Genomic DNA, 26377 nt, shown 5'->3' with positions numbered 1-26377 from the left:
ATATTGGAATAATGTTAAAGTATAATGCAAAAGTGAAATTATTATACTGTATTTGATGTTTGTGCAAGATACTGGCTAGTGATTCTTTCTTTCAGGACCAATCAGAGGGTGGCTGTGTCCAGAGATCCTAACAGCCTAATGGACTTGAACACTCAAACATAGACATTCGAAAATGGATGGCGGACCCTGATTGAGGACATCATGATCAGGAGTGTCGAGTGAAATATCATTAAAAGTTGATGGTGTTAAAAAAAACAACAGTTCAATACATACATGTGTCCTGAATGTTTTTATAATATTGGAGTTTGTTTATTACAATGTAACCTGTATTATGATGAATATCCTGTATTCTACACTAGATATTTTTAGCAAGACATATTACTTTGATTTGCTATTGTTTTCTTTGAGTTGTCTGAAATAGGATGAGGTGAATACATTGGGCCCTCAGGTATTTTCTTTTTTTGCGGTTTTTGAGGGACATTGGTGTTAGGCAGGGAAAGGTCCATTGGAAGTCCGATGGGTCGACCAGCCTGACTTTGGACAAATTTCTTGATTTATTTCTGAGGTTCTAAATGTATGTATTTATATGCAACATCCTATACAGTTTTCTAAACCCTTCATCTTTTTCTGTTAATTGATTTGGAATACCTTAGGTGGTTGCCTGGGGCAGAGGGAGCGTGAGAGAATTTTCCTGTCTTGATTGTTTGCTGGATGTACTAAGAAAGGAAGCTGCCAGATGGGTCTCACACTCCACAAATTTGCTGTATTGCTACGACTAAGCATGGTCAGAAGGGTATATTATAATCAATTTTGTTTGTTATTAAGTGATTTCTATTAAGCCAATTAACATCATATGTTCAGTTACTCTTCTCTCTGTCGAGACTTTTTATAGTCTCAAAGGGGGGAATATGAGGTGTCTGGAAGGTTTGAGGTGAATAGGTCACTGAGCTCCCAAAGCTGAGATATAGTGCGGTAATAATATTAACGTATGTTAATGTAGATTTATTGCTTCCATGTCATACGGAGAACGAAAATAACAACGGGTCTATTCAGAGGCCCTATGGGAGAGGAATTGTGTTGATTACTCCAGCTTGGCCAGAGGAAATGTTTAGATTTATGGCAAGACAGAGGCTGAGCGGACACCTATGGGTTGGAACCAGATGTGGTATGTTATCTCTGTACAGCTTTTAAAGCGAGTGCCAAGCGCCGCTTGGCAAAGAATCCATCCGGCTCGGTTCTCTCCTGGACGTCCTAGGCAAGTCTGGTTTGATGCTGATTTGTGTAATAAAACTATTATTTTAATCAAGTCAGCGTCAGCGGTCACTCCTTCATTCATCAACACATCAAATTCATCAAGAAACTTCATACTAATGTTTCTGTTGCAATGTAGCTTGAATGTTATTTTCCCTTGTAAGTCACTTTGGATAAAAGCGTCTGCTAAATTATTAAATGTAAATGTAAATGTATCAAGAAAAGGAGCAAGAGCAAAATAAGTGCTTCAAAATGTTAGAGCCACTGCCCTCTGCCTCCTGTAGAGCCTCAGAACATGAACCACAAAGTCTGGTTCGGTCTGAGAAAATCACCGTAGACAAAGACATTTTCCACAATACTTGTTTCCGCTGTCAGCACTGCAAGCAGAAGCTGAGGTGAAGTATTAACTTAATGTATCTGCTTCTTTACTTCACTCATAAAATGTAATGGATAACGGATTTAATAAATCATTTATAAGTATTCAAAACCATCAATCAAAATATCGGATTAGGGTTAGGGCCAGACCTCCTCTGTTGGAACCAGGGGCCTGTAAGAATCTAGCGGGTCATGGTGGAGGGCCACCACCCGGTTTTGCTTGACCAACCTGACCCTGCACACCACATCCGACAGCTGTTCCACCGCAGTGAAGGGGTCAGCCCACTGGCTCGACAGCTTGGGAAAAAGGCCTTCCTTTCTCTCCAGACAGTAGACCTACACCTCGGTCATTGCAAAAAAAAAGTCCAATTCACAAACACCAGCGCAAAAAGCCACACGCATATTGGCAGCGCTAAGAGGGGCTTCCCTATTTTGATATAGCCCTATTTTGCTGATAAATTTCAATTAACTCTGTGTATTAATTCATATAAATTATTATTGTGTGATTTTTTTTCTTTTGTCCTCCACTTCAAATCATGCAGGCCTGTCAAGAGGGGAGGGGCATTGGGGTACAATGCCCCCTCATGGCACATCTGGTGCCCCTCCACCAGTACTCAAATGCGTAAGAGGGAGAGGGAGCGATTGGAGTGGAGTTCTTCTTTCTCCAACATGCGCTGCGGCTCCCTCTCCATTATGCATTAGGGCTATCCCCATTCTCCAAACAAAATAAATTAAAACAGTGTTTTTATTTTGGACGTATTTATTTTCCCCCATTTCCTGATCGAACAAAACATAAAATGCCCTGTGCATCCCCTGCCGGGTCTGCAGAGCCATTGATACCCATTTTTCTCCTTCTCTCTGCCATTGTCCTGCCTACTGTGTTCTATGTGCAAAGCCACCATGTCCACTTTGCCACATGGATAGGCCTACATGCAATCTGACGCTAAACAAAGGAAAATTGCACTCAGCTGCAAAACCTTATGGCCGTGTTTGTGCTGTCGTTTCATTAGTGCAATAACTTTTGTGAATCAGACGTTGAGATGGGTCAGATAGTAAGTGCAATTGATGCATAAATCATGGTGCCAATAGAGGCTGCAATCCATTCTTTGTAAATTTGCCCCTCAGTCATGGTTAATTTGGATTAGAAGGTGTCAATGACAACAGCACAAACTGAAGCAATGTTTGAGGCACCATGCATGGGGAATAATTAACCAAATTTTGTAATGTTTTGTTTAAAATGGCCTATAAAAAAGTTTGACATCATAGTATGTCCATATGTTAACCCTGTTTTAAATAATAATCACTGAAGTAATGCCCAAGTGTACCAGCTATCAGATGCACCTGAATGTCAAATGTGTTCACAAGTCAGAATTAATTTTTCATTGAAATTACTTTTACGAATCGTATCTTGTCTTCTGACTTCAGCTTTTCCATTGATTAACTAAGAATGTGTGAAAATTCTTGTGTCATTTTATGAAACATCAAAATATGAAACATGTTTCATGATTTCAGTGTCTATAGTTGTGTGCTTATCATTCCCGTTTCTTGCCTAACGTGGACGTCCTTCTCAAGGCACCCATCTTTTGGCATTCTGAAAGCAAAAACATAAAACAGAATTTGAATAAGAAGACAAAACAAGCCAATCATAAGAAGTCTAACCTATAAAAAAATGTAATTGCAATGTTTAGTTTTAGTTAGATCATAGGAAAGGAAGTTTAACGTTCCTTTTAACAGAGTTCATGTTTGTAAACGTAACAGAAAAACACACACAATATAATGTCGCTTTAATAAAGAATATCTCATTTGAAGCAACTATAATTTAGTGGAACAGTTAGACTATTGCCATTTTTTAATTCTTCATTGTTTATTTTTATAGTATTGCAAATTCAAGTTCAAGTTCTTGTAGGGTATTGCATATTTTTGATTGTCTTTATATTTTCTAATTACATTTTTCACTTTATTATTAGTGCCTGTTTTATTTTAGCTGCGATGATCCCACACCTTCCCTCTGGGGACGAATCAAGTATTAAATGTAATCCATAGTTTGCAAAAAAAACACTGATTGAAATGAGTTCTCCTCCAAACTTTGTGGGGTGATACCTGCGTTGCTGGGTGTGGTCCTGGAGCTCAGTGTGGAGGGTTTCGGGCAGCAGGAGGCAGATCAGCCCCCCGGCCAGGGAGACAGCCCCGATCAGCCCCATGGGGATGGCGGCATAGTGGACCCCCAGGAGCTTGATCAGCGAGGCCAGGATCCCCCCGACACGACCGCACATGCAGTTCAGACCCACGGCACTCTGCCTGGGAAGGAAAAAGATGGAGGAGAACACTCTGTAATCTGAGATACACTGGTGGACAGATTGAGGCCAAAGTGGCAATCCGGAAGATCGTCTGTGTGGGAAGGATTACGCTGAATCCCAGGATTCTGATTTATTTTTCTAGCATTCTACAACATTCAATTTACTCTAGTCCTCACTCAAAGACGGCCACTTTCTTTTCTCTAAAGTATCCCATCTTCTGATCGATTGATTTTGTTCTTTTTGTTCATTTTTACTGACCACAACTGCTTTATCAAATTTTCAGCGGTTGCCTTTCAATTCTTGTGCGTGCCCTATCAAGGGTGGACCCCGCCACCAATAATGGAAAACGGAATATACAGTAGAGGAGCACATGCATCATACAAATTCATTAAATCGCTGTGTATTATAGAGTGCCAGTTAAAAAAAAATGGACCAACCATGATATGCACAATATTTTATATATTAATATTTTAAACAAAATGATCTCACGGATTACTACTTTAAAATGTTCATCATCACTAGTGTTTTGTGTGAATACCTTATGACAGTAGGGTACAGTTCTGCGGAATAAACATAGATGATGGAAAATAAAGATGTAGAAGCGTACTTCCCAAGCACAGCGATGACTGTCACCACGACTGGAAGGTCTGAGTGGAAAGATAAATCAAAAAATGTACATTAGAAAAATAACATAAAACCACTGTACGTAGTGATGGATGTAATTGTCTGCGGCTGAAAGTTACCGTTTGGAATAGCAAGGATCAGAAGGGAAGCGCAGCCTGAGAAAAATAAGGCTACACTCGTAGTCCATCTCCTCCCTATGCGTTCGATGATCAGAATAGTGCCAAGTCTTGCAGGTATTTCTACAATACCAAAAATTAACTGTGTGAGGTAAATATCCAGGCCAAAACTGCCAACACTTAGGGAATAATAGACCAGACTGCCTGAAAACCTAATGGGGAGATCACATCAGAAAAAAATATATTGAGAAAATAAATGCATATTTTCACCGTAAGGGATCATTTGCCATGGTATTAGGGATTGTATTGGGTTTCATTAGGAAGTTAAATGACAAGAATATTCTCACCAGACAAAGCTCATTATGAGAGCACGCTTCCTTAGATTGGGAACCTTGAAGAGGTCCAGCATGGTTCCTGTTTGGGATGGACCCTCAATGTCCAACTAAAAAAATAAATGGTTCTAATTAATATATACTGTATCACACATTGATTTTTTTTGCAGTGTTGAAGTGTTGTTTTATGCAGCTCACACCTTGTCAAGCAGAGCCTCCGGGGCCTCCCTTCCGTTGATCCTGGCCGCCCGTCGGAGCTCTGCCCTGGCCTCCGTCTGCCGGCCCAGGCTCGCCAGCCAGCGGGCCGATTCTGGGAGGAACCTGGAGGGTTAGACAACACTTGAATAACCTTTATCCCTCGAAACATTTCAGCCTAAATTCCATGAGGACATGGGGGCTGGACTCACCAGTAGAAGTAGCCGAGAGCCAGGACCATGGGGCTGGACAAGACCAGGTGCAGGACCCTCCAGTGGCGGATCCCATAGGCGATGCCCGACATCACCACAAGTCCGATGGAGTAGAAGGCGTGAGCGGTGATGGTAATCAGAGCCCGTTGGGAGGTTCCGGTCCACTCCGCCCCTTTGAGAAAACAACGTTAATGCAGACCGTTTGACTGTATCTTGGCTTTGTACAATCTTAGACTAAATCATACTTTTAATCTGCACTAACTGAAATGGCCGTTTCTCAGACATGATTTAAAATAGTCTCAGACTTGCCCTAGTCTAGATAAGCTTCCTAGTGGAAATCACTTTTTTTTGACCAAGTGAAGACTGAGATTGCACCTGGCCAGAGGCAGGATTTTTTTTGGATTAATGGACCTGGGGCTCCAGGTCGACCTTGACAATACAGAAAATGGATTATCTGGACTAAGACCTGCACCAAGACCAGACAAAGGGAGCTAACTAGTCCTTCATGACCTAGGACTAATTCATCTTAAATTAAGCAATGACTCAGGAAGGCATTTTTAAACTCTGGAATAATTTAAGTAGGATTATTTAAGCCCTGATTTAGATAAAACCATCTGCCAAACTGACCCATAGTGGCTTTTCGTCAGTTGAAAACATCATAATATGTGGTTTAACGCAACCTCCGCAAATATCTAACAAAGGGTTAATGAGTCTGGTCCTCACTTGGCCAAATCAAATCTGGTCAAATTGAAGAGTGGCCACCCACCTAAGACGAAGGTGTTGATCAGAACGCCAGAGACTGCGGTTCCCACTACGAATCGGAGCGCCATGTACACGTAGATGTTTGGAGAAAAGGCGCTGCCAAGACCAAAGCCCAGCTGGAGCAGCATAGAGAACAGGACCACGAAGCGACGGCCGAACCTGCCGACATGAAAGAAAAACATGAAACTTCCAACCTGGATGGAGTGTAAGTGGATCAATCGAGCATCATGATTTTTTTGGAGGCTGTACCTGTCCGCCATGGGCCCTAACACCAGTGCTCCAACCAGGAGTCCGGCCATGTAGATGGACTGGGTGGCCTCCCTCAGACTACTTTGGTCACACACCAGATCAAACTGAGAAGGGGAACAGGATGCCATTAGAATATTTCCAACTAAAAAAAAAAACACGTCAGCTCGTCTGTGTTGGGTGTTGGATTATGTCAAGTCCCAGAATTTCATTTGAAACTCTGCATTCTTGCAAGGAAAGGCGGACCCTGCCATCAACAATGGAAACAACATGTAGAGGAACACATGCATAACGCAAGTATATTGAATAGCTATTTCTTATAAAGTGCCGGCAAGATATTACCATGCACGTTTTAAGTTTAGAATAGCTTTTTACAAAGGATGCCGTTCTTTATAAATGTATCGAATATTTAGTTTAAATTGGTTAAATCTCTCCAGTGCAATACATTTTCAGTGTAGGAGGAAAAAAAATCTACTTTCACACATTGCCTACCATGGCTGGCGTAAATTTAGAGGTATCATAATATAATATTAATACATAGTATAATTCAAGCTTGGACTAATCAGTCATTACATCATTCACAAACCTCCGTCACAAAGCTGGTGGCCCCCCCAGCAGCATCGTAAATCCATCCATTTAAACACCCCGTGGTGCTATTGATCCCATATGCCTCGATAGTCTCCAAATCCAAATCCACAGGTGAGAACATCTGGCACGATTCATACTCTCCATGCTGGTCAACAGGGAGCGTCAGGTTCAGCCGCTTCTCCTGAGTCAGATTGGGATTGATTGCAGAAATCCAGTCGGTGTTGCAGTGGTGAGGGAAGCTCAGAGCCGTGAAGACGTGAAGGAACATGTCCAGACCTAGAGAGAAGTTGGAGATGAATAATGTCACCAGCAGACGCTTCTGGAACGGACCAAACTCCCCAATCTCCTTCAGCACGTGCCCAAAACCACTCATACTGACAGTAGTGAAATTGGTGATAACACCTCATGATAACACTACCAGTGACCCCTCTCTGATCGCACTCCTGATCTACTGTCTGTTCCGGTAAATTCAGAACAATCGTGGTGAAAGGTATAAAGAATACATTTTCTTTCAAGGAAACAATTATGTTCTAAATGATTAAATTAAATTAATTGTATTGTGTGTTCTCACTTGAGATATTTAACTAATTTTTCATTGCATGTGAGAACTAATCTCTAAAACTGTACAGTCAGAGTGACTGAGTCATCGGACTTTGCCTCAGAGCTGTGAGTAAGTGTGTGTCTGTGTGTGTGTTCAAATTATTTTTTGCGACATACAGTATAACCTTTATAACACACAGCGCACCGAGTAGACCACACACACACACACACACACACACAAAAAGTACAATCCCTGATGTGCAATTTGTCCAAATATGTGCAATACGCTTCATTACTCATTATACATTATTTATTTTGTTTCTACTTAGGTATATATTTTCTATATATTTTATTTTGCATACTTACCTTGATTCTTTCTTAATTTTTAGTTACTACGACTCTTTATTGATATTCTCTATTTCTGCTTCACTTTTTGTTGCCGTAACTGTGCAAATTTTCACCATTGTGGGACAAATAAAGGTTGAACTTATCTTATCTTATATTAATAATCTTTGTCCAGAGTCTCAGTATACTGTGCAGACTATTGCATTTTGCTTTCAAACACACAATGATCCAAGAAGCCTGAACTAGAAAGTTTCCCTTTATGATCCACATCATCACGTCATAAAGTTACAGGGTGCAGTAAATGTTGTGAACGGCTGCCTTGGCCCAGGGCCAGGGAATGAGCGTGGGGAGGCAGGCGAAGGCAAAACAGCGCCGGTTGCTGTGTATTTATTACAATTTTCAAACCAAAACATGCACTCGCTGGCAAACAGGGTAAGCCTGAAGTGTCTGCCGCCATATGTTGGCCAGTCTGCTGCGCTTAGCGTCCGGGTTGCCCATCTGGTCTCATGTCTCCAAACCACGCACCGCCCTTACTGCGTGGAAAAACTCATTCTGAATTAGTTCCCAGTCGGACTAATCGGTGGAGACCCTCCATTGATTTGCCTGATTCCCAATCACTGAGTGGCCCTGGGATAGGAGCCTGCACCGCCTGTCTGCAGTGGTGGCTTGACCCACCAGAATGTAGTTAGTGAACTTGAAGTTTATATCCAGTATGAGCCAACATTTTCTTGGTATTTATATTTTTATGACACTACAAGCAGAAGCTGAGGGGTCACCCTTCTTCTTCAACATGTGTTCCATTAGGAGTGTAATGGAAAAATATAAATAACCTCTCAATATCTTCCTTAAACTTTAAACAAAATAGGAGACCCCCCCAATATTTTTTTTCCTCTTAATTATTATTTTTTTTTTTTATTCCAGCCGTCTTCCTCCCTTTTTCTTCTTCTGAGCATGGACGAATCCGACATCACCAACACAAGTCTCCAAACGAAATTGAGGTGAGATCAAACTGGTTTTAAAAGCTAGATAGAAGGCTTGAATATTAGTGGATACTGTTGCTTCAAGTAGTTCATAATAAATCTGTAGACATCAGGGGAAACTTATTACACTGGTGTGACAAAGAAACACGTATAGATCATTCATTTCCTGGGAAATGAATGATCTATAAGGAGACCATGAACAATTATTTTCTAAATCAACGTTGTTTAAGCCGGTAGTGTTTTTGCAAATGAATTGTTATTTTTTTTATTTTCGTTTTATTCTTTGCTAAACCAGTGTGGTTAAAGCTGGTCGTGTTTTTGGAAATTAAGTGTTATTTTTTTAAATTTTAGTTTTATATTTTGCTCAACTAACATAGTTAAAGTCAGCAGTGTTTTTTCAAATGAATTGTTTTTATTTTTATTTTGGTTTTATTCTTTGCTAAACCCACGTGGTTAAAGTAGGTAGTGTTTTTGCAAATGAATTGTTATTTTTGTTATTTTAGTTCATTCCTTGCGAAACCAGTGTGGTTAAAGTTGGTAGTGTTTTTGCAAATTCATTGTTATTTTTTTTATTTTAGTTTATTCTTTGCTTAACCAGTGTGGTCAAAGTTGACAGTGTTTTTGTAAATTAATTGGGTTTTTTTAAATTTTTGTTTTATTCTTTGCTATATACCAGCGTGGTTAAAGTTGGCCGTCTTTTTGTCAAATGAATTTGTATTTTAATATTTTAGTTTATTCTTTGCTAAACCAGCGTGGTTAAAGTCGGTAGTGTTTTTGCAAATTCATTGTTATTTTTTTATTTTAGTTTTACTCTTTCCTTAACCAGCGTGGTTAAAGTCGTTAGTGTTTTTGCAAATAAATTGTTATGTTTTTTATTATTCTTTTATTATTAACAAAACCAGCATGGTTAAAGTGGGTAGTGTTTTTGCAAATTATTTATTTTTTATTATGTTGTTTTTTATTTTTCTTTGGGGGGGTGGGTTATTAATTGATAAAGTCGACATAGTTTAAGAATTAATCAAATATAAATATATATCACCAAATATTGTGTCCTCAGTGGTAAAGCATTGAGAGAAAAAGAAGAAGAAGAATCTTTATTTGGCACTACAACACATGCATATATATATATATATATATATATATATATATATATATATATATATACACACATGCACATGCTTTTTGGGGTGGTGGCCAGTGAAATGTGGCCTCTGCATTTAACCCCTCCTGTCTTGTCCTTCCTCTGGGAGGGCAGCATTCTTCAACGCGCCCGGGGACCTGGTACCAAGTGTCCATCCGTGGATAAATGTGCATGTATAAATCATAAATACATTGATAATTATTAATGGTTTCAGAACATTTCAAAAACAACTTAGAAATGTACTATAATGGCTAATAACACTTTTGAAAGCTTTTGTGATATACCAGACTGCTGATAAAGGTTTTTAAAGGCTTTGTGATTACACTGATTAAAAATTGCTAATAACTCTTGTGAAAGCTTTTGTGCTTTACTGAGTACTTTATTGAGTGATAAGTTCATTGGCTGGTTAATTGATAGATCAATTGATCTATCAAACAGAGACGGTCTGCTGGGTCAGAAGTGAGTTTTAGTTCTGAAATACTGTCTCAAACAGAGAAAGGCTGCTTGGTCAGAAGTGAGTTTTAGTTCTGAGATACCGCCTCAAACATAGAGAGTCTGCTTGGTCAGAAGTGAGTTTTCATTCTGAAATACCACTTCTGAAAAAGAGGGTCTGCGTGGTCAGAAGGGAGTTTTAGTTCTGAGAAACAGTCTCAAACAGAGAGGGTCTGCTTGGTAAGAAATGAGTTTTAGTTCTGAGATACGGCCTCAAACAGAGAGGGTCTGCTGGGTCAGAAGCAAGTTTTTGTTCTGAGATACCACTCAAACAGAGAGAGGCTGCTTGGTCAGAGGTGAGTTTTAGTTCTGAGATACCGTCTCAAACAGAGAGGGTCTGCTTGGTCAGAAGTGAGTTTTCGTTCTGAAAAACGACCTCTGAAAGAGAGGGTCTGCTTGGTCAGAAGGGAGTTTTAGTTCTGGGATTCTGCCTCTAGCAGAGAGAGTCTGCTTGGTCAGACGTGAGTTTCATTCTGAGATGCCACCTCTGAAAGAGAGAATCTGCTTAGGGAGGGGAGGGGGGCCGGCGCAGAGAAGAGGGAGACACACTCAGCCAAAGCCCCCTAGCACCAGAGCTGATAGAATCATTTAAAATATGAGATCTAAAAGAGAAAGTTGTGCAGGACTTTCCCCTATCCTGGTGAAGGGACAACAAGCCCAGTATGCTCCATGGGGATCGCAGGACTAAGAGGGGTCAGTATCTAGACTGCTTAACGATGGAGAATCAAAGTGGATCAGGATATTAGAAGAATATACAGTGTGAAAGTTAATAGCGGTGGGGGACCTGAAAGCTTTGTTGGCCAGAGTGTTAGTGATATCAAAGATGGAGAGTGTACTGGAAAATGGGGGTTTGGGCCGGCTGTTGGATAAAGCCCTGGACAGGATGTTTGACACTTCCAGACAAAACACCTGGGGTGCATTTAGAAGCAAGTACCCAACCCCTGTGTACCACAAGAGCCTGAAAGGCTACACAATTGATACAGATCCAGAGGAAGATCTGTTGGTCTCCGTCATGTTCAGACCCTCCATAATAGAGACAGTACCAAGCCCAATAAAAAACAAGCTAGAAGATATAGTGGGACTGACCTCATCAAAGATAAAGAGTTTACTGATCACCTGGTTCATGCGGTGGACAGATACCATCAAAATGAACAAAGAATGCAAGAACAAAGCAGAGGGGTACCGAGAAAGTTGTCTCAGTTCCAGTCGGAGGAAATGACAAAGATAGACAAAGATAGGAAAAAACAGGCAGTTGTGCAGAAGCAGGCACAATGATGCCAATTGTCCAGCAGGCCCCATGTCAGGCGTTCTCTCCCCTAGCACAACAGCCTCAGATCCAAAGGACACCCGCCCCACCTGTTGTCAGTATATACACATAGAATAGTAATCCAAATGATGGGTACAGACAGAGTCAATATAGGGGGCCACAAGGACAGTCTATATATGCTCAGCAGCAGGGACCCCCTAGCCAGCGCAGAAGACCTATGGAGTGTTGGGGATGCAATCAGGAAGTCACCCAAGAAGATATTCTTTGATTACCAGATCTATTGTCAGCACACATAATTGAGGCAGAAGAAGAGATTTTTTGAGGATGGATCTAGCTAAAAAGATCATTTGGGAAGCAATACCTGCATTGTTGGGTTTGCAGTATTGAGACAGAACCCAGACAAAGCGTTTGCTGTTATTCAAAGTTCTCATTGTAAACAGCCATGTTCAGCACAGTTAGCTGAGATGAGAGCTCTTACAGCTGCCTGTCGAGAAGGAAGAGGAAAAACGGTAAAAATATACACAGATTCTGCATATGCACATGGTGTACAGAATGTCATTTGTTTGGAGCAGTATGGAAAATAAGGGGACATAAAAAAACAGATAGGTTCCCCACAATGCATTGTGATCAGATTGTGGCATTAATGTCATCATTGCTACTGCCTAAACAAGTGGCAATAATCAAATGTAAGGCACACAGGAAAGTAGCCTCGAACAACAGTAGGGCAATCCAGGCAATAGACCATGCCTAGGCTGTGCCAACAGAAGAAGATGTTTGCAGGAAAAAGCTGGAGTTTGAGCAAAACATGTGGATGAAGAGGGTTGCTGTGCGCACCTCCACCTGGTTATGGAGAACCCATGATGGGATGTTGTTGGTACCAATGGCATTCTTCGGATTGCTTCACTAATACACATGATTTTGACCATTGCGAAAGGGGGGAAGTAGTTAGAAAATTCAGAAAACAAGGTTTTTGGTCACCATACTTGCAAACAATGGTTGATAATCAAATAAATGAATGTGACATATGTGCAAAAAAACAACGTAAGAAAAATAATCACTCATTAGGACACATTCCCGCACCTGAGGGACCATTCATACATCTGGTCTTAGACTACGTAGACATGATAAAGAAAGTAAATGCGAAAAGGTAAATGTTAGTAGTCATTGATAGATTCAGCAGATAGAAGCAGTCCCATCACAAGATCAGAGTGCCTCGACTGTGATCAAATCTTTGACCAGAGAAGTCATGCCGAGGTTTTGAATTCCGACAGAGATTAGCGCTAACAATGGCTCAGCATTTATCCAGGAAACTGTCAAACAAGTGATACAGCAGCAGCATGTCTAACATGCTCTACATTCGTGTCTAACACATGGCAGACTTGGGGTAACTAGGTAACAAAAGGCAGTACTACAGAAAGCATAAAAAGTATTGCAGGAACGGCCAGACTCAGGATATTCGGGAAGAGTAAACAAAGCAAGGGAGAAGAGGTCATGAAAAGTGGTCTTACAAGCTCAGATACCCCCACAGAAATTAGAACACGCCAATGAACGATGTACACTTACTGTCATGATGAATAAAGATAGATTATGTGCTGTAGCTATACATAAGAAGTACGGACTGATAGCCCTGGGACAAGATCAGAGTAAGGTAGATGTCTGGAAAGGAAGAACACATTGGTGTGTGACGGTAGAACTACAAAATCAATGGGACCATGCCATTCATAAATATGAATTACAAATAAGGAGAGTGCAGCTTCCATATGTTGATTGAGAAAAAATAATAGACCTTTAACTGAAAACAGAAAATCCCTGAATATTGAGAGAACAGTTCAGTAAAGTGTCTCTAACATGACAAAGTGGGCCAGGAAAATTGTTAGTATCTGTTACTAATAGGCCGGACTCAACCTCAGTTGTCAGCAAAGCAGACGCAACTTCAATTACAAATTAATTAGGCATAACTTCAATTGCCAGTAAATTTGCAGAAACCTTAGTTGCCTACAAATTAGGAGAAACCTTAGCAACAAGCGAACCAAAAGAAATCCTAACAGCGAGTAGACAAAAAACAATGGCTACGAGCAAACCAACGGAGGCCCCAATCATGAATTGTAATGATATATAAACCACCTTATGGGGTGCAGTAAGACATACAACAGAGGTAATGATTACCCCAAAAGAGAATGATAATACCCTGAATAAGATTGTAACCTCAACAGTCATGTCCAAAACTCCTGTGAGTGAAAATATAACATCGACATTTATTCCCAACTATTGCGGCTGTAATTGTAATATCGACACTTATTCCTGAGAGGAATAATACAGAGAAGACACTCGCAAAACAAACAATCATTCCCAAGAACAATAATGAGACTAAAAGTAGAATTACCTTCTCAACGGCAAAAACCCTAAAACAGTTAGAATCCGAACCTCTTGAAGGATCAATCGTGGCAATAAAAAGAAGACTGGTTATAAAGACAGGCAAAAGCAAACAATTGGTATAAATGAGTGGCATACACCGGAAAACAGATAAAAGTAGGGAACTGTTATATGTGTACTAGAAATCGTCAGGATGCATGTATATAACAAATACTAGACATAGTTGGAAACACTGTGAACAGGAGATGAAACCTTACCAAGGAAAAAGATGGTGGGAACAACTAAGGCAGCAATATAGAGATACTACAGTAAAAAAAACAAATCTAGCTACTCAGGATGCACAAGCCAGTGTATCATCAATGCCGACCAAGGGGAAGGGGAGAAAGGCCAGGAGTACCGGAGGTACAAACTATTCTTCCATGGAGTGGATGGCAGGAGAAATGGGGTAGGGATAGTCTTGAAGGAAGAATATGTCAAGAGTGTGTCGGACAGAGTGATGAGCATGAAGCTGGAAATTGATGGGGTGATAATGAATGTGGTCAGTGCATATGCTCCCCACGTCGGGTGTGAGATGGAAGAGAAAGAAGAATTATTCAGTGAGTTGGATGTAGTGGTGGAGAGCGTCCCCAAGGGAGAGAGAGTGGTCATTGGACCATATCTCAATGGGCATGTTGGCGAAGGCACGGTGGCGCAGTGCATTGCACTGCTGCCTCACAGCAAGAAGGTCCTGGGTTCGATTCCCGCCTGGGGCGCTGTTGGCACCGTGCTCCGGCGGGTTATCTCCCAAATAGGAGCCTTTCTGTGTGGAGTTTGCATGTTCTCCCCGTGCTCACATGGGGTTTCCTCCACGTCAGTAAGGACCCCCCTCAAAAACATGCACCCATCATGGTCTGACCAGGGATGGACAATTATCACCTGGTCGCCGGGCGCGTCCACGTATGCTGCCCACTGCTCCTGGCTGTGCCCCCGGAGGAAGGACAAGCCAGGATGGGTCAAAAGCAGAGAATCCATTTCACCGGCCACCATCAAAAGCATGTGCGTGTGTGTGTGTGTGTGCAAGCATGTGTTGTAGTGTGGTGTGTTGCGTGACTTATAAAGACTGTTTCTTTTCTTCTTCTTCAGATGGTGGTGGATTTTGCCCAAAGGATGAAATTGGCGGTTGTGAATACGTATTTCAAGAAGAGTGTGGAACACGGGGTGACATACAAGAGTGGAGGAAGGTGCACACAGGTGGACTTCATATTATGCAGGAGGAGCAATCTGAAAGAGATTAGTGACTGCAAAGTGTAGGGAGGGGAGTGTGTTGCAAGGCAGCATCCGATGTTGGTCTGTCGGATGACTCTGGAGGCCAAGAAGAGGAAGAGATTGAAAGAAGAGTCAAAGATAAAATGGTGGAAGTTGAAAAAGGAGTAGTGTTGCATGCAATTTAGGGAAACAGTAAGGCAGGCAATAGGTGGGAATGAACGGTTACCAGACTGGGAAACAACTGCAGAAGTGGTGAGGGTGATGGCCAAGAAGGTACTCGGTGTATCATGTGGGAAGAGGAAGGAAGACAAGGACTGTTGGTGGTGGAATGAGGAAGTACAGGAGAGCATAGAGCAGAAGAGGTTGGCGAAGAAGAAAGGAATAGTTAGAGAGAGGAAGAAAGTAGATAGGAGTACAAGCTGATGCGGCACAAGGCGAAAAGAGAAGTGGCAAAAGCAAAGGAAAAGGCATACGACGAGTTGTATGAGAGGTTGGACAATAAGGAAGGAGAAAATGACTTGTACCGATTGGCAAGACAAAGGGAACAAGTTAGGAAGGATGTACAGCAGGTTTGGGCGATGAAGGATAATGATGAGAATGTGCAGACTAGTGAGGAGAGTGTGTTGAGAAGGTGGAAGGAGTAATTTGAGGAGTTGATGAATGAAGAAAATGAGAGGGAGAGTGGAGGGAGGGAGGGAGGGAGAGAGAGTAGATGATGTGGGGATAGCGGATCAAGAAGTGCAGCAAATTAGCAAGGATGAAGTGAGAACACCATTCAAGAAGATAAAGAGTGGAAAGGCAGTTGGCCCAGGTGACATATCTAGGGAAGCATGGAAATGTTTAGGTGAGATGGCAGTGGCGTTCCTAACTAGACTGTTTAACACCATCCTGGAAAGGGAGAGGGTACCGGGGAGTGGAGAAGAAGTGTGCTGGTACCCATCTTTAAGAATAAGGGAGACGTACAGAGCTGTGGAAACTACAAGGGAATAAAGCTGATCAGCCACAACATGAAGCTCTGGGAAAGGGTAGTGGAGGCTAGGTTAATAGGAGAGGTGGGGATCAGCGAGCAGGAGTATGGTTTCATGCCAGGAAAGAGTACTACAGATGCAATGTTTGCTTTAAAAATGCTGATGGAAAAGTACCGGAAAGGCCAAAGGGAGTTGCACTGCGTCTTTGTGGATTTAGAAAAAGCTAGGGTGCCGAGAGAGGAAGTGTGATATTGCATAAGGAAGTCAGGGGTGGCAGAGAAGTATGAAGTAAGAGTGGTACAGGATATGTATGAGGGCAGTCAAACAGTAGTAAGCTGTGCAGTAGGCATGACGAAGGCATTCAAAGTGGAGGTGGGATCAAGGTTCAGCTCTGAGCCCTTTCTTGTTTGCAATGGTGATGGACAGGTTGACAGATGAAATCAGGCAGGAGTCTCCGTGGACTATGATGACATTGTGATCTGTAGCGAGAGTAGGGAGCATGTTGAGGAGAGCCTGGAGAAGTGCAGGAGTAAAACAGAATACATGTGCGTGAATGGGAGGGAGGGCGGCCAAAAGCTGAGAATGCAAGGAGTAGAGGTGGAGAAGGCGGATGAGTTCAAGTACTTGGGGTCGACCATCCAAAGCAGCGGAGAGTGCAGGAAAGAGGTGAAGAAGGGAGTACAGGCAGGGTGAAGTGGGTGGAGGAGAGTCTCCGGAGTGATCTGTGACAGAAGGGTTCCAGCAAGAGTGAAGGGGAAGGTCTACAGGACGGTAGTGAGACCAGCTATCTTGTACGGTTGAGAGGCGGTGACACTGACAAAAAGGTAGGTGGCTGAATTGGAGGTGGCAGAGTTGAGGATGTTGAGATTTTCATTGTGAGTGACAAGGATGGACAGGATTAAAAATGAGTACATTAGAAGGACAGCTCAGGTTGGACAGTTTGGTGGAAAGGTGAGAGAGGCGAGACTGAGATGGTTTGGACACGTGTGTAGGAGAGATGAGAGTTACATTGGAGAAGGATGCTGAGGATGGAGCTGCCAGGCAAGAGGAAAAGAGGAAGGCCAAAGAGAAGCTTTATGGATGTGGTGAGAGAGGACATGCAGGCGGTTGGTGAAAGGGAGGAAGATGCGCAGAACAGAAGGTATTGGAGGAAGATGATCCGCTGTGGCGACCCCTAACGAGGAGCAGTCGAAGAAAAAGAAGACAGTAAAAACAACAATGCCCTCAGATAATAGTTGGGTGGTCGTACCCACATGTTCGGCGCAATGTTTGAAGTACATAGGATTGAGTAAATATAACGAGTACCACCGCGAAACAGATAAATGGGGCAATGAGTCTATGTCCAGCGTCATGGGACAATGTAGAGCGTTAGACATTAGGTTGTCCAGAAAAACTAGTGAATTATCAGTACTGGCAGGAGTTGATCTCTACCTTGTACAGGGATTAGAATATTACCTAAAAGAAGAAAATGGCACAGATGCCATGGATGTAGGAATGGTGGCAGAGGAGTTATGTGACACAATTTGGAATAATATCACAAGAGATTGTAGGAATGAGTTCCACCTATGGAGGCCAGCACCTGTAGTAAAAAGTACTCAAACCAAATATTATCTTGTTGACTGTGTATATCAATTCCAGGATGAGGTCGTGGCAGAACAGTTTTGGATCTGCGGCAACAAGGTTCTCTGCTCTACACTCCCTCAATCATGTAAAAGGTAGATGTGCAAAGGTACAGTTAATTTTGGAAATTGTATTTTTACCTCCCCTGAAGGAGGTTGACCCCGGTCTCGAAAGTAATACATTGAGCAGACGTAAAAGAGCATACATAACAGACCCTGCAGTAAAAATCGACTCAGTAGGACAACCCAGCGGTATACTCAACAGATATAACGTGCGGAGTGAAATTGAGCAGTATTTGAAGCAATAATATCAGTATTAGGATTATCCAAAAATGAAGAATGGATTAATTACATCTATTACAATCAGCAGAGGTTTATGAACTTCACGGACGATGCCTTATCCGCCTTAGGCGAACAACTGCAAGCCACAAGCACTAGGACCTGGCAAAACAGACAAGCCCTAGACTGGCTATTAGCGGAGAAAGTAGGAGTATGTGCTCTTATAGGAAGAAGAAGAAGGCTCTTTAATTATCACGCAACACACCACACTACAACACATGCTTTTTGGATGGTGGCCGGTAAAATGAGGCCTCCGCATTTAACCCAACCTGGCTTGTCCTTCCTCTGGGGGGGCAGCCAGGAGCAGTGGGCAGCATTAGTCGACACGCCCGGGGACCTGGTAACGAGTGTCCATCGCTGGTCAGACAATGATGTGTGCATGTTTTTGGTGGGGGTCCTTACTGACGTGAGGTGGAGGAAACCCCATGTGAGCACAGGGAGAACATGCAAACTCCACACAGAAAGGCTCCTATTTTGGAGGTAACCCCCCCGGAGCATGGTGCCAACAGCACCCCAGGGGGGAATCGAACCCAGGACCTTCTTGCTGTGAGGCAGCAGCGCACCATAGCCAGAAAGATGTCTCCCTCCCTGAACCCTTAACTGTGGGGAGAGACACCCGCTATCACCATTATTGAAAAATATTGTTTTACATTGAAAATTGATCCACATTTTCATAGTCATATCAAAGATTTGTATTTCTATATTACATGTTTTTATGATCACATATGTTGGAAATGCTGAAAAGGTATAACACATTTGGTCATTTATTCTTGGTTCATGTGAGACACATGTAGAAAGCCTTAAAAACCTACAGGTACAAAGTCCTGATATCAGAATAGGAGTACATTTTTCTGATAACGAAATTTGAATACTAATCATTTATTGAGCAGACTGGCAAGTAGCCCTTGATTATTCTAGATTGTAAAAGAATGTAAAGCTTACGTTGGCTGCCCCCTGGAGGAAGGACAAGCCAGGATGGGTCAAATGCAGAGGCCTCATTTCACCGGCCACCATCCGAAGCATGTGCGTGTGTGTGTGTGTGTATGCATGTGTTGTCGTGTGATGTGTTGCATGACAATTAAAGATTCTTCTTCTTCTTCTTCTTAATTGATTTTTGGGACTTAGTAAGCCAATATGGGAGAAATGTACTATATGTTTGAAGGAAATACAATTTTTATGCACTATACATATAAAGAAAGTATAAAAATGATCTTGCCTATGATATATGAATGAAATAAGTGTGGGAAAAAACAAGTCTGGGATCAACCTAAAACACAAGGAACGAGTCTGTATGTTTCACAGAGGTGAAAGATAAACTAAAGCTATGTGCAGAACATGTGTGTACATTTCACATTGGCAAAAGATAAAAATGTGCCCAAATTAGGTAAAAATGCATGGGATGTTATGACAGCCTGTAAGAGATGTATCTACAGGACAGGGAATAAGAGTCAGAGTCTGGGCAGACAAGATAGCTTTTCCGCAGAACTGCTCAGCACTCATACTACTTGTTTAAAGTTTGAACAAAGGTATTTTTGAAGTTAATTCCTTTGTTTGCTAAACTTTCTCTTAATTTGTTAAATGTTATTTTTCCACGACAGGAGCTGGAAGTGGTTTATGGGAGGAGGACAACACAGTCCACCAGGCTGAGTTAGTTAATATGTAGATGAGGAAGACCAAATGTTAAATCTTCAAGCTGCAATCCAAAAACTCCAACAAGCTACAATAGACGCTAAAGCTTTACATCAAGGGATCCAGGATAAAGCACAACCAGAAAGTCGCTTTCACAAGAAGCTTTCAAGCATCCAGCCTCTGTGATTAAATGTGAAATTCAGACTGTGGAGGTAGAAGTTGATGCAGGTCGCCATCAAGAAAAGGAGCAAGAGCAAAATAAGTGCTACGAAACGTTAGAGCCACTGCCCTCTGCCTCCTGTAGAGCCGGTTCTGCTTGACCAACCTCACCATGCACACCACGTCCGACAGCTGTTCCACCGCAGTGAAGGGGTCAGCCCACTGGCTTGGCAGATTGGGAAAAAGGACTTCCTTTCACTCTGGACAGTAGACCTACACCTCGGTCATTGAAAAAACAAAGTCCAATTCACAAACACCAGCGCAAAGAGCCACACGTCCTCCACTTCAAATCATGCAGGCCTGTCACGGGGGGGGGGCATTGGGGTACAATGCCCCCTCATGGCACATCTGGTGCCCCTCCACCAGGATTCAAATGCGTAATGGAGAGGTAACGATTGGAGTGGAGTTCTCCGTTCTCCACCATGCACTGCGGCTCCCTCTCCATTATGCATTAGGGCTATCCCCATTCTCCAAACAAAATAAATTAAAACAGTGTTTTTATTTTGGATGTATTTATTTTCCCCCATTTCCTAATCGAACAAAACATAAAATGCCCTGTTCATCCCCTGACGGGTCTGCAGAGCCATTGATACCCATTTTTCTCCTTCTCTCTGCCATTGTCCTGCCTACTGTGTTCTATGTGCAAAGCCACCATTTCTACTTTGCCACATGGATAGGCCTACATGCAATCTTATGCTAGACATGGGCAAATTGCACTCAGCTGCAAAACCTTATGGCTGTGTTTGTGCTGTCATATCATTAGTGCAATAACTTTTGTGAATCAGACGTTGAGACGGGCAGATAGTAAGTGCAATTGATGTATAAATCCTGGTACCATGAGAGGCTGCAATCCATTCTTTGTGAATTTGCCCCTCAGTCATGGTTAATTTAGATAAGATGGTGTCAATGACAACAGCACAGACTGAAACAATGTTTGAGGCACCATGCATGGGGAATAATTCACTACATTTTGTAATGTTTTGTTTAAATTGGCCTATAAAAAAATTAACATTATTGTATGTTTATATGTAAACGCTGTTTTAAATAATAATCACTGTAGTAATGCCCAAGTGTACCAGCTATCAAATGCATCTTAATGTCAAATGTGTTCACAAGTCAGAATTCATTTTTAATTGAAATTACTTTTATGAATCATATCTTGTATTCTGACTTCAGCTTTTCCATTGATTAACTAAGAAAGTGTGAAAATTCTTGTGTCATTTCGGTCGTTGGACGTTTTGAGGACAAATTATGAAACATGTTTCATAATTTCAGTGTCATCTATAGTTGTGTGCTTATCATTCCCGTTTCTTGCTTAACGTGGACGTCCTTCTCAAAACACACATCTTTTGGCATTCTGAAAACAAAAATATGAAACAGAATTTGAATAAGAAGACAAAACTAAAAAAATCACAAGAAGTCTAACCTATAAAAAAATGTAATTGCAATGTTTAGTTTTAGTTAGATCATAGTGAAGGAAGTTTAGTGTTCCATTTCACAGAGCTCATGTTGTTTGTAAATTTAACAGAAAAACACACACTATATAATGTGACTTAATAAAGAATATTCATTTAAAACAACTATAATTTAGTGGAACAGTTAGACTATTGCCATTTTTTTATTCTTCATTGTTTTTTTTTATAGAATTGCTCATTTGGAGGTTATTGCATGTTTTCAATTGTCTTTATATTTTCTAGTTAAAATGTTCACTATATTATTAGTGCCTGTTTTATTTTACTTTATTCCCACACTTTCCCTCTGGGGACGATTCAAGTATTTAATGTAATCTATAGTTTACAAAAAAAAAACTGATTGAAATGAGTTCTCCTCCATACTTTGTGGGGTGAGACCTGCTTTGTTGGGTGTGGTCCTGGAGCTCAGTGTGGAGGGTTTCGGGCAGCAGGAGGCAGATCAGCCCCCCGGCCAGGGAGACGGCCCCGATCAGCCCCATGGGGATGGCGGCGTGGTGGACCCCCAGGAGGTGGGTCAGTGGGGCCACGATCCCTCCGACACGAGCACACATGCTGTTCAGACCCACGGCACTCTGCCTGGGAAGGAAAAACATGGAGGAGAACACTCTGTAATCTGAGATACAGTAGTGGACAGATTGAGGCCAAAGTGGCAATCCGGAAGATTGTTTGTGTGGGGTGGATTACACTTATTCCCAGGATTCTGATTTATTGTTTCTAGCATTCTACAACATTCATTTACTCTAGTCCTCACTCAAAGACGGCCACTTTCTTTTCTCTAAAGTATCCCTTCTTCTGATCGATTGATTTTGTTCTTTTTGTTCATTTTTACTGACCACAACTGCTTTATCAAATTTCCTGCAGTTGCCTTTCAATTCTTGTGTGTACCCTATCAAGGGCGGACCCCGCCACCAATAATGGAAAACGGAATATATAGTAGAGGAGCACATGCATCACACAAATTCATTAAATAGCTGTGTATTATAGAATACCAGTCAAGAAAAAATGGACCAACCATGATATGCACAATATTTTATATATTAATATTTTAAACAAAATGATCTCACGGATTACTACTTTAAAAGGTTCGTCATCACTAGTGTTTTGTCCGGATACCTTATGACAGTGGGGTACAGTTCTGCAGAATAAACATAGATGGTGGAAAATAAAGATGTACAAGCGAACTTCCCGAGCACGGCGATGACTGTCACCACGACTGGAAGGTCTGAGTGGAAAGATATATCACAAAAATGTACATTAGAAAAATAACATAAAACCACTGTATGTAGTGATGGATGTTATGGTCTGTGGCTGAAAGTTACCCTTTGGAATTGCAAGGATCAGAAGGGAAGCAAAGCCTGACAAAAAAAAGGCTACACTCGTAGTCCATCTCCTTCCTATGCGTTCGATGATCAGAATAGTGCCAAGTCTTGCTGGTATTTCTACAATACCAAAAATTAACTGTGTGAGGTAAATATCCAGGCCAAAACTGCCAACACTTAGGGAATAATAGACCAGACTGGTTGAAAACCTAATGGAGAGATCACATCAGAAAAAAAGATAGAGAAAATAAATGCATATTTTCACCATAAGCCATTTTCCATGGTATTAGGGATTGTATTGGGTTTCATTAGGAAGTTCAATGACAAGAATATTCTCACCAGACGAAGCTCATTATGAGAGCACGCTTCCTTAGATTGGGAACCCTGAAGAGGTCCAGCATGGTTCCTGTTTGGGACGGACCCTCAATGTCCAACTAAACAAATAAATGGTTCTAATTAATATATACTGTATCGCACGTTGATTTCTTTTGCAGTGTTGAAGTGTTGTTTTATGCAGCTCACACCTTGTTAAGCAGAGCCTCCGGGGCCTCCCTTCCGTTGATCCTGGCCGCCCGTCGGAGCTCTGCCCTGGCCTCCGTCTGCCGGCCCAGGCTCGCAAGCCAGCGGGCTGATTCTGGGAGGAACCTGGAGGGTTAGACAACACTTAAATAACCTATTACCCCTCGAAACATTTCAGCCTAAATTCCATGAGGACATGGGGGCTGGACTGACCAGTAGAAGTAGCCGAGAGCCAGGACCATGGGGCTGGACAAGACCAGGTGCAGGACCCTCCAGTGACGGATCCCGTAGGCGATGCCCGACATCACCACAAGTCCAATGGAGAAGAAGGCGTGACTGGTGATGGTAATCAGAGCCCGTTGGGAGGTTCCTGTCCACTCCGCCCCTTTGAGAAAATAACGTTAATGCAGACCGTTTGACTGTATCTTGGCTTTGTACAATCTTAGACTAAACCATATTTTTAATCTGGACTAACTGAAATGGCCGTTTCTCAGTCATGGTTTAAAATAGTCTCAGACTTGCCCTAGTCTAGATTAGCTCTAATCTTCCTAGTGGAAATCACTTATTTTTGACCCAGTGAAGACTGAAATTGCACCTGGCCAGAGGCAGGTTTTTTTGGATTAATGGACGTGGGGCTCCAGGTCGACCTTGACAATACAGAAAATGGATTATCTGGACGAAGACCTGCACCAAGACCAGACAAAGGGAGCTGACTAGTCCTTCATGACATAGGACTAATTCATCTTACATCAAGCAATGACTCAGGAAGGCATTTTTAAACTCTGGAATTATTTAAGTAGGATTATTCAAGCCCTGATTATTAGATAAAACCATCTGCCAAACCGACCCATAGTGGTTTTTTGTCAGTTGAAAACATCATAATATGTAGTTTAACGCAATTACCGCAAATATCTAACAAAGGGTTAATGGGTGTGGCCCTCACCTGGCCAAATCAAATCTGGTCAAATTGTAGAGCGGCCACCCACCTAAGACGAAGGTGTTGATCAGAACACCAGAGACTGCGGTTCCCACTACGAATCGGAGCGCCATGTACACGTAGATGTTTGGAGAAAAGGCGCTGACAAGACCAAAGCCCAGCTGGAGCAGCATAGAGAACAGGACCACGAAGCGACGGCCGAACCTGCCGACATGAAAGAAAAACATAAAACCTACAACCTGGATGGAGTGTAAGTGGAGCAATCGAGCATCATGATTTTTTTGGAGGCCGTACCTGTCCGCCATGGGACCTAACACCAGTGCTCCAACCAGGAGTCCGGACATGTAGATGGACTGGGTGGCCTCCCTCAGACTACTTTGGTCACACACCAGATCAAACTGAGAAGGGGAACAGGATGCCTTTTGAATATTTCCAACTTTAAAAAAAAAAATGCAAACCTCTGTTCTCAACCACATCAGCTCGTCTGTGTTGGGTGTTGGATTACGTCAAGTCCCAGAATTTCATTTGAAACTCTGCATTCTTGCAAGGAAAGGCGGACTCTGCCATTAATAATGGAAACAACATGTAGAGGAAACATCCATACATCCATAACGCAAGTATATTGAATAGCTGTTTCCTATAAAGTGCCGGCAAGATATTACCATGCACATTTTAAGTTTAGAATAGGTTTTATAAAGGTTGCCGTTCTTTATAAGTGCATCCAATATTTAGTTTAAATTGGTTAAACCTCACCAATGCAATACATTTTCAGTGTCGGATGAAAAAAAAATCTACTTTTACACATTGCCTACCATGGCTGGAGGAACTTTAGAGCGATGATCATATAATATTAATATTTTGTATAATACAAGCTTGGACTAATCAGTCGTTACATCATTCACAAACCTCAGTCACAAAACTGGTGGCGCCCTCAGTAGCTTCGTAAATCCATCCATTTAAACACCCCGTGGTGCTATTGATCCCATATGCCTCGATAGTCTCCAAATCCAAATCCACAGGTGAGAACATCCGACACGATTCATACTCTCCATGCTGGTCAACAGGGAGCGTCAGGTTCAGCCGCTTCTCCTGAGTCAGATTGGGATTGATTGCAGAAATCCAGTCTGTGTTGCAGTGGTGAGGGAAGCTCAGCGCCGTGAAGACGTAGAGGAACATGTCCAGACCCAGAGAGAAGTTGGAGATGAATAATGTCACCAGCAGACGCTTCTGGAACGGACCAAACTCCCCAATCTCCTTCAGCACGTGCCCAAAACCACTCATACCGACAGTAGCCCGGATAACAAGAAGCTGCGAGGCCCTCAGTCTTTTAACACATTCTGCTCTTCCAGCAAAATCGAACTTTGAACTCCTAAGAATTTAAAGACATTAAAGGAGTGCGACCGCTCTGGTCGCACTCAGGAGTGCAGGAGTGCGACCGCTCTGGTTGCACTCCTGATCTTTTACCGTTGTTTCGGTAAATTCAGAACAATCAGGGTGAAAGGTTCAAAGAACACATTTTCTTTCAAGTAAACAATTATGTTCTAGATGATTAAATTAAATTAATTGTATCGTGTGTTCTTATTTGAAATATTTAACAAATTTTTCATAGCATTCGGGAACTAATCTCTAAAACTGTACAGTCAGAGAGACTGAGTCATCGGACTTTGCCTCAGAGCTGTGCATAAGTGCGTGTGTTTGTGTGTTCAAATTAGTTTTAGCGACATATAACCTATATCACATACAGCGCACCGAGTAGACCACACACACACACAACTGTGAACAATCCAAAGTGCAATTCTTTTTAATCAAAAAAAAAAGGTACCATCCCTGATGTGCAATTTGTCTAAATATGTGCATTACGCTTCATTACTCTGATTCCTATTTATTTTGTTTCTACTTAGGTATATATTTTCTATATATTTTATTTTGCATAAAGTGCTTACCTTGACTCTCACTTAATTTTTAGTTACTACGA

At 41.9% G+C, this 26377-nt stretch overlaps 2 protein-coding genes across 2 annotated transcripts; both read right to left on the bottom strand.

Annotated features, from left to right (window-relative positions):
- Positions 1 to 1498: 1498 nt before the first annotated feature.
- LOC307245012 (solute carrier family 22 member 13-like) lies at positions 1499 to 7371 on the bottom strand (the record flags this gene model as incomplete). Its single annotated transcript, XM_080020423.1, has 12 exons — positions 1499 to 1570; positions 1777 to 1962; positions 3181 to 3217; positions 3727 to 3924; positions 4462 to 4570; positions 4667 to 4875; positions 5011 to 5105; positions 5196 to 5316; positions 5403 to 5574; positions 6169 to 6323; positions 6414 to 6517; positions 6997 to 7371. The coding sequence occupies 12 exons, from the start codon at positions 7369 to 7371 to the stop codon at positions 1499 to 1501; spliced, it is 1833 nt and encodes a 610-aa protein (XP_079876549.1).
- Positions 7372 to 12237: 4866 nt separating this feature from the next.
- On the bottom strand, positions 12238 to 25683 carry LOC307245011 (solute carrier family 22 member 13-like; the record flags this gene model as incomplete). Its single annotated transcript, XM_080020422.1, has 10 exons — positions 12238 to 12247; positions 21991 to 22203; positions 22741 to 22849; positions 22947 to 23155; positions 23286 to 23380; positions 23471 to 23591; positions 23679 to 23850; positions 24452 to 24606; positions 24697 to 24800; positions 25309 to 25683. The coding sequence occupies 10 exons, from the start codon at positions 25681 to 25683 to the stop codon at positions 12238 to 12240; spliced, it is 1563 nt and encodes a 520-aa protein (XP_079876548.1).
- Positions 25684 to 26377: the final 694 nt, after the last annotated feature.

Source organism: Zeus faber (assembly GCF_960531495.2).
Source record: "Zeus faber genome assembly, chromosome: 19".
NCBI classification, from domain to species: domain Eukaryota; kingdom Metazoa; phylum Chordata; class Actinopteri; order Zeiformes; family Zeidae; genus Zeus; species Zeus faber.
Note: the sequence above shows the minus strand (reverse complement) of the source record. Positions and strands in the feature narration are given on the sequence as shown.